Source organism: Triticum aestivum, chromosome 5A, assembly GCF_018294505.1.
Source record: "Triticum aestivum cultivar Chinese Spring chromosome 5A, IWGSC CS RefSeq v2.1, whole genome shotgun sequence".
Classification (NCBI taxonomy): domain Eukaryota; kingdom Viridiplantae; phylum Streptophyta; class Magnoliopsida; order Poales; family Poaceae; genus Triticum; species Triticum aestivum.
Window position 1 is genome coordinate 221,359,214 of NC_057806.1, and position 8,409 is coordinate 221,367,622.

An 8,409-nucleotide genomic window follows, 5' to 3' on the forward strand; every position below is an offset into this window, starting at 1 on the left:
CCTCCACATCCGCCCAGCAACGCCGCCCCTGCCCCCAGTCGCCCGCCGCCGCCGTTTTGCCGCCGGGGAGCAAGCTGGTTCCTCACCGCTGTTTCCCCCACGCCCAGCCGCCCCGCGACCAAAAAGACGCCTCGCCGCCCCAGCCACAGACGACCGACACGCTCGTCGGACGCCGGCCGGGCAGCTAGCTGGTCTGTGGGCGTCGTGTCTCCCCTCGTCGGTCGTCTCCTTCTTCGACGCCCGCAAACTGTTCGACAGTTTGCCAAGGTACGAAAATGGACTCCGCCGACGAGTTCTTTTTCCACAATAGAAGACGAGCGCCCAGAACGTCTGTACGATCAAGGTTTTCAGTTTCAGGGTGAGAATGTTGTGCCTGAGCATGAAGTAGCGGCAACATTTGAGCAGTTCACTTAGTTTCATGAAGACATGCGTGATTGGGAAACTCACGTGCAACTGCAAAATGATTTGGTTAAGCATATGTGGACTCATGTTGGCAATCAATAAATGTATCTTTTTTATTCGTTTTGCAAAACTATGTGAAACATTTTTATTTTTATTTGGCCTGTAAACTATACTATTTATTTGGGCGGACTATTTTATTTGTTAAATTTTCATTTCACCATATGTGAGAATGCAATGCAAAATTGGGCGGCCAGCCGGCCACGCCTGCACATACGGGTTGGCGCGTTGGGCGCGCTGCCGACCCATATGAAAAACAGGGCGGACGTCGGGCGGGCGGCCGACCCAAACAAACAAAAAACGGACGAAATTGTCATCCGTTTGGGTCGACCCATTGAAGTTGCTTTTATTGCTCTATGTTTTGATCATTTCATCCGAGTTGTTGCATCGAAGTTGAATTCCGTTGCGGGGAAGATTATGTCTATGCTGGAGTTGCCATTAAGTCGGACAGAACCAGAACTGAGGTCAAAGTGTCAACCGCATCAAGCCATCAAAACAAGCAGGACAGCAGAAACCGGTACAGGACATAGGTCGTACGGGGAAAACGGCACACCACCAGAAACGGATGTGTGGGCGACAGCCCTCCAAGCAAAAACTCTACTCGTGCAAACGGTTTGCTGGACTGAAAATTGCAGGTCAGAGCTGTCAGCATCACAAGACAGGGTTCTGGCACCGGCAGACGATGGATCGCCATGCCATGCGAGGAAGAGCAGGTCTGACCGGTCAAATGAAGAAGACACCTGACCTGAGAGTTAATTGAAAAAAAAAAACACCACGTTTGGCGCATCGATTCTAAAAAACTATCTAATCCTTAATTTTATGCAAAAATCACCGCGTTCTCAGTAATCTTTTTACAGAAAACACTCATCGGAGGATTTAGGCCGTTTAATCATTTTCTGACAAGTGGAGCCGAACTGTAAGGAGCTGACTTGGCAAAACATTGACATACAACCCCTGGATCGAAAAGAAAAACGCAATCCAACCCAGCGGGTGGCCTCCCTCCTTTCTCTGATCCTGCAAACCGCCGCCGACTTGAGGCCTCCTCTACCCGGCGCCTCTGGCAAGCTGACGCCCGCAACCTGCAGGCCCCTCACGCTGTCGTCCCCTGCCTCCACTTCTTCTCCTTTCTTCTCTCTTGTTCTCTGCAAGAAGCCGCCATGGATGGGGGGTTGTAGTTGTGCGTGTGGGTGCAGGTCGCGGCGGTAGACTGCTGCTGCTGTCATCCGACATACTCTGTTCTTGATTCCAATTTCTTTTCCTGGCCGAGCGACTGTTGCACAACTTGCCCATTGACTGCACACAAAGTGGTTGTTCTTGGCATACAATTCTGTCACAAAATGGATGACGGGGTTGACCTCCCGAGCCAATTCTTCTTCCCCCACCAGGAGATGCTCGGCGCCTTCGGCAACCTCCTGGCAGTCGTCGCCGCCGCGACCTACACCCACACCCACCACGCCGCTCAGCTTGCCTGCACCCCCACCTCCGGCCACCTTCGCTCGCCGCCGTCCCATTCCCGTCCAGATTCGATGCCCTGGTTAGAGAGGACAACGACACTTGGAGCATGAGTCCGTGGCCTGTGGCCGCCTCCGTTTGCCGCCCGCAGGGCGCCTCATGTGGCGGCCTTGAGTGCAGCCGCGACGACTTCGGGCACGGGTAGAAGACGACGAGCGAGGCGCCCTCCCACTTCCCGGCGGATACACGGCGAGGCGGACGTGCACAAGATGCGACAGGTACTGGCCTCATCTCTGGGTCGCACGAAGCCTGTAGCGGTGGTCGCTGACGTGCTTGTCGGCGGCGGCGACATCGCCGGAGTGGCGCGGGGGGTCGGCCAGCTCGGGCTCTCCCATCCGATGGGATCGAGGCAGCAGGCTCTGTCAAGCATGTCCTGGGCTGATTGCTTTTTTAGATCTACTAGGGGTCTGTGTGTAATTTTTTTGCCAAGTCAGCTCCTTACAGCCCGGTCCCCTGTGTCAAAAAGTGATTAAATGGGCTAAATTACCTGATCGGTGCAATTTGCAAAAAGTTTACTAGAAACACGGTGGTTTTTGCATAAAATTACTAGGTGGTTTTCTGCAATCGATGTTCAAAATGTGATGGTTTTTTGCAATTAACTCCCTGACCTGAGGGCACATCAAAATCTGATAAAGCTGCTCAACCAGGACGGACACCTGAGGAGAAGAGTTGTTACATGTAGTCTTTTCTACACCATCAGCAGAGCAGCACAATGCTACTCAGTTTTCTACTGTTTCCTGACCATCCAAACATCAGGTTAAACTACCGAGCCTCTGTGACGAGGGCAAGGCGGTGTCTAAGTCAGTAAAACGAGATGTAGTATGTGAGCTTCCGCTTGTGCTGCTTCTCGAATGCAGCAATCAGGTCATCGATTATTTCCTCCCAATCACCAGCCACCGCTTCAAGCTGAAAAAACGAGAGCAGAGCACACAAGTTAACTTCTCCTTTGTTTCACACAACATGAATAATAACGTCACCATCACGTTTCAAACTTGTAAACCGTGCGCAGACTAACATGAGAAACACAAGCTTGTGAGCAAAATCATGATAAAGAAAAATACATCTAATTTTTATATAATCCGCCTTCGCCTGCGACCTATCAACTCCTGTCGAAGATGCTCTGGTCGCGCATGGTGGAGCAAATGGCCTGTGGACCATGTCCAGGATTCACAGGTGGCCGCGGGTTCTACTGTGGCCTAGTCTGCTTGCGGCTGCTTTGCTGAGTTCGCCTAGTCCGCGTGTTAGAAGATCCTACCAACACATGTGTGTTGTGCCCGGTTTTAGTTCGCAGCTGGGCTTGATGCTGCTGTTTGCTAATGTCCTAGTTGTATTAGAGTGTCATTTTGGTTCCTGCTGTACTGGGGAAGACTACAGGAAAGTTGTGTGCTGCTCTCTTAATGCAATCTGTTCAATCCCAAAATTTGGTTCACTACCGTCTGCCTCCTTTGTCCCACATGCTGATGGCTGCTGCCGAATTGCCTTCATGGGGCTGGTTGATGAGTATGCTTAAGTTCCAACATGTGTAGCCCAAACATAAACATACTAAGTTAGAATGTGTGGGGATTGAACTGCCCCAATTGCTGTATCACTGTCAGCGCATGCATCGCTGCTACCCCATGTCAAATTGCTTGCATGCAGGAATCTAAGTTAGGTGGCTGTGATGATAAAGCACCAGTTTCCTGGGTGGTCACCGCCTGCTCCACTACGCCCAGCGTCCTCCCGAGGGCACCGCGGCTGACCAGGGTCCAAAGCGGCCGAGATCCTTCAAATTCAAGAACTTTGGGGTCAAGATTCCGGGGTTTAAGGAGGTGGTTGAAAAGACTTGGGCGGAGCCGCATGGGCATGTGGAGCCGTGTCAAATCCTCTATCACAAGCTCCAGCTGGTGTCCTCCTGTCTCGGTCGTGGAGCAAGCCCCTCTTCTTCAACGCTAAACTCCAGTTGCACATGGCCTTGGAGGTGATCCTCCGTTTTGGTGTCGCCATGGAGCACCATTCTTTATCTGCGGAGGAGGCATCCTGTTCAGCGCCCTTATGACTTCAACTGGACGGACTTGCGTATCACTGCCTCCAATCTTGAGGGTATCGACGCACCTTATTCGGAGGACAAGGCGGCTGTCATGGAAATGCCTGGTGACAAGGCCCCCGGTCCGGATGGGTTTACTGGTGCGTTCTTCAAATCTTGTTGGGATGTGATTGCGCTCGACATCATGGCGGTCGTCAACCTTTTCTCCAATCTCCACACGACCATTTTTTATCGGCTCAACTTCTCTTCTTCCCAAGAAGGACGGCACCAAGGAGATTAATCCATGCCATTGCTAAGATCATGGCTAAAATTTCGGCAAAGAGATTGTCTCTGCACATGAGCACCTTGGTCTCCAACGCCCAAAGTGTGTTCATCAAGGGACGAAGCATCCATGACAACTTTCTTTTTGTCCACAATTATGCTAGGAGACTCCACCACAACAAGCGATCGATGTTGGTGCTCAAGCTTGACACTAAAAAGGCCTTTGACTCCGTCCCTTGGGACTATATCTTCGATGTGCTCGCGCGCCGGGGTTTTCCTCCTAGGTTCCGAGATTGGGTGGCCGCCTTCTTCACTTCCTCCTCCTCGCTCATCCTGCTTCATGGTGTGCATGGAAACCCTATAGGGCATGGTTGTGGGCTCAGACAGGGCGACCCTCTATCACCTCCCTTATTCGTGATTGCCATTGACCCTCTTCAAAGCATTCTTGAGCAGGCCACTATTCAGGGCTGGTTGCAACGTCTGGCTGGGCAAGGACCACGATTCAGAACCTCCATGTATGCCGATGATGAGGCCATTTTTGTTGCTCCTACTAAGGAGGACGTGACAGCCCTCTCTCAGACTCTTATCAAGTTTGGCCACGTCACCGGCCTAGTGACTAATTTCCAAAAAGTCTTGTTGCACCAATTAGATGCAATGGTATCATGTTGGATGACATCCTGGAAAGGATCCCAGCGAGGCTCTCCTCATTCCCTATCACATATCTCAGCCTCCCGCTCTCTGTCAAGAACCTCAAGTGCATTGATCACCTTCAAAGTTCAACCTAGGTATACATGGAGGTGGTTAATATGCTGATGCCGGCCCAGTAGGAATTCACTGCACTAGATGGTGTCTGCATGCCAAGGTTGGCAGCTGATTTCAGATCAAACAAAATGAAGCCCCAGAACTTCAGCTTCAAAGCCCTCACCTTAAACCCTACCTTCATTGCTGCATGACTTTTTCATTAACAGTTTCAACCTTCATTGCTGCATGGATTTTTCATCAACAGTGTCGACCTTCATTGCTGCATGGATTTTTTCCTTAAGTGAAAAATATATATATCCTCACAATAGGATGCCGAGCTTGCTGATGAGATAGGACTAAGTGACTATTTTCAAAATGAGACAGGAATACGTGAATAACTTTAGAAGTGCCAGCACTAGCTTTCTTGAGGCAAGTTGTACACCCACTCTTAAATAATGGTTTGAGGCATATTCGTCCTACTTGAGTGTCTTATTAATTTTGTATAAAGTATCATATTGTGAAATATGCTAGTGATAACATGAAAAACCGTGTGCATTACATTGTGGAGGGAGTTGCAATTCATGAATCCTTCAAGGACAGGGTGCCCTGAAGAGGCATGTTTGGGGGGAAAGAAGGGCAACGTTAAAGACAATGCTTAGGAGGAGTCACAGGCACAGAATCATACTAGGTGAATTTACATGAAACGAATGGTTGTGTATACAGAGGGATCCCTGCAGGTATAATTGACCAACGCAGCCTTGTTGGTGTGCTTTGGTGTGGCAATTTGGCAGGCACAGGAGATACTATTCCCATACAGTATCAATAAAATTGTCAGCGAAAGTCACCAGAACACTTAGGTTGGCCGATTGGGTGTATTATCAGGTTTGCAATAATGAATCCATGCTATACCGTAACATAATCTTTTTAGGGTATGGAACTACAATCATGCCGCGTTTCAAGGTAGGCTTCCCACTGACATGAGAAAAGGAGTGGTGTATCCTGAAACACGAATCTTTGGATTGGCATTTCCTGAAGATTTCTACGTATCAAGTACATTCACTTGCATGGTGATTGAGACGCTAGACTTGATCACTAGTATTTATTTACTGATGGTCATTTTTCTGTTTCATCAAAAATGCGCGTAGCCTGCTGTCCAAGTGGTAAATTACCAAAACCTTTCTATTCGTTGCTACCTGTGGATTGGCTATACAACTGGGATCTCAAAGGATAATTTAAGTGGTGCACTTATTAAGTACTTGTTCATGAGGACAGAAGAGGATTGAGGATGGAGCTATGAAGTGGAGACCTAAGAGGATGATGTCAGCAATAATATGCCAATTGCGATGGATGATTCGTTTCTGTTTTTTTTATTCACTGCACTAGCTTGTTGAACTTGTAAACTTGCACTGAGATTTAGCTGTTCTAGAGCTTCCATCATCATTTAGCTATTTATTTACTTTAAGTAACACTCCTTTTCTATAATTTAAGATTTAAAGTAGTACATGGGCCCAATCCAATTTAGCATGTATTGTCCCTAGTGTGCGGGAGCACAGTTAGTTCGTCACTATCATTAGCATTCACACCATTTGTACAAAATACATATCGAAAATAAACACAAAGATATATTTTGCTTGGTGATTAGAAAATCATTGGAAGGAATAACTTTGCACCCTGTATATGTTATGCTGTTTGGTTACCTTGTGGCATAAATCTAAAGCAAGCTTTGCCCCAATAGCAGCTTCTTCATGGTTATCTTTCACGTCCATATTGATTATCAGCACGCTCTTCAATAACCTCTGCTCACGGTTATTCATATCTGCACACGACCAAATCCCAACCTCAGTGAATGCCAAGAAAACCATGCGGTTTCTAGCGATTAGTCCTCAAAGTGCTTTGTAGACCAACCCCCCCCCCCCCCCCCCCCCCGCGCGTTCAGTTGATTACCTTCAACGACTAAGTCGAAGACCCTCTCCTCAAAGGTGAGTATCATATCAAACACCCCATCGCCAGCGTTATCCTGCCACCTCTGCGGCGCCAGCTTCACCGAGATGTTCCTCTTCAGCATTGGCAGTAGGCCGTTCCTCTTGTACCTGGATGGGTCACCAAAAATCCATACTCAGCACAAGAATGCATTGAAGAAGTGCTAGGGGAATCCACAGATAAAAATATCCGGAGTTCAGTTATCTCAGTGTTTTTTTAAACGAAGGCTCAAGTCAATTTGCCGCATTTCCCCCCTCGAATCATTAACGATTACATGTCTCTGAATCAGAACTAATCGACAGGTGCTTCACAGAAAATTGGGGGAGCTGAAATCTATCTAATAGTGAGAAAAGGGGATACAATGGGTAGGAAGGAACCCCAGATATCGCAAAACATTTGCACGATTTATCTACGTTTTCCTCCAAACCACCATAAATTTTCTTATAAACCATATCCAAAATCCTCGAACGGCCAGGCCGTAACAGCCTCACGTTTGTTTCAAATAAACCCAAGAACAGCCTCCCCGAGCACCAGATCACCAAAAGAAGGAAGAGGGGAGAGATTAGAATAGTACGGACAGGTCGGGGTCCTTGCGGCGGAGGTCGTCGTAGATGCCGCCGTAAGGGGTGCCGAAGTCGTAGACGTTGGGCTCGTGCATCGACGGGCCTGGGAGCTTCACCTGGGAGCCGGTGCCGTAGGACTCGACGTCGAGCGCCGCGCGGCCCAGCACAGCGTGCGCCTCCATGCTCCGGTTCATGTTCGACGAGCAGACCATCGCGAACCTCCACCTCCTCGGCGCCGTCATCCTTGCTCCTCGCCGCCGGCAGGGTAGGGTCGGGCCGTCGGGACTCTATCTGACAGAGCGCTTAGACGCGGGAGGAAACTTTTTTTTCTCGAGTCTAGAGAGGAAACTTTCTTGGGCCCTCGTGATGCGTTTGGTACTCTGCATTATTCTCAATCAGATCCATCTTGAATGAAATCGGATTATTTGATTGTGTGGGCTATATCTGTTTTTCGGCTCATACGAAGGTTAAAGCAGCTCTATATATTATTCTCAATTAGATCCATCTTGAATGGAATTGGATTATTTGGTTGTGTAGACTATATTTGTTTTTCGGCCCGTACGAAGATTAAAGTAGCTCTATATTGGAACTCCTGAATCGTCCATCTTTTGCGAGTTAGTCTCGCTCAATCCATGTGTGGGAATTGCGGGAGATGATAAGACGTCTCATAACTCCCACGCTCTCTTCAGTCACCTCACACGCTAATTCAGACACACTTACTCCTCTCTCCTGCATCGCCCCTTCGGTGTCCTCGATGGCAAAGCCACCCCTCCCCCTACTCCCATCGTTGTCAGCAGCAACCCCGCCTAGGAGAGGTGGTTTGCCGACCTTGCCTCTTCCAGCCAGGATCTCGCCATAGTTCTTAGGGCG

General features: G+C 48.9%; 1 protein-coding gene across 1 annotated transcript; it reads right to left on the minus strand.

Annotated features, from left to right (window-relative positions):
• Window positions 1-2,541: 2,541 nt before the first annotated feature.
• Window positions 2,542-7,915, minus strand: LOC123102828 (RNA polymerase II subunit A C-terminal domain phosphatase SSU72). Its single transcript, XM_044524264.1, has 4 exons — window positions 7,555-7,915; window positions 6,941-7,086; window positions 6,694-6,812; window positions 2,542-2,877 (listed from the first exon to the last, which is right to left on the minus strand). The coding sequence occupies exons 1-4, from the start codon at window positions 7,779-7,781 to the stop codon at window positions 2,773-2,775; spliced, it is 597 nt and encodes a 198-aa protein (XP_044380199.1). The 5' UTR covers window positions 7,782-7,915; the 3' UTR covers window positions 2,542-2,772.
• Window positions 7,916-8,409: the final 494 nt, after the last annotated feature.

What these genes read in the sequence shown, in the direction of transcription:
- LOC123102828 (XM_044524264.1), bottom strand. Translation starts at nt 7,781, where the DNA reads ATGACGGCGCCGAGGAGGTGGAGGTTCGCGATGGTCTGCTCGTCGAAC. An exon ending in CTTCGACTTAGTCGTTGAAG is followed by an intron (nt 6,813 to 6,940) that starts GTAATCAACTGA and finishes GGTCGTGTGCAG; the next exon opens with ATATGAATAACCGTGAGCAG. An exon ending in CTTTAGATTTATGCCACAAG is followed by an intron (nt 2,878 to 6,693) that starts GTAACCAAACAG and finishes TCGTTTTTTCAG; the next exon opens with CTTGAAGCGGTGGCTGGTGA.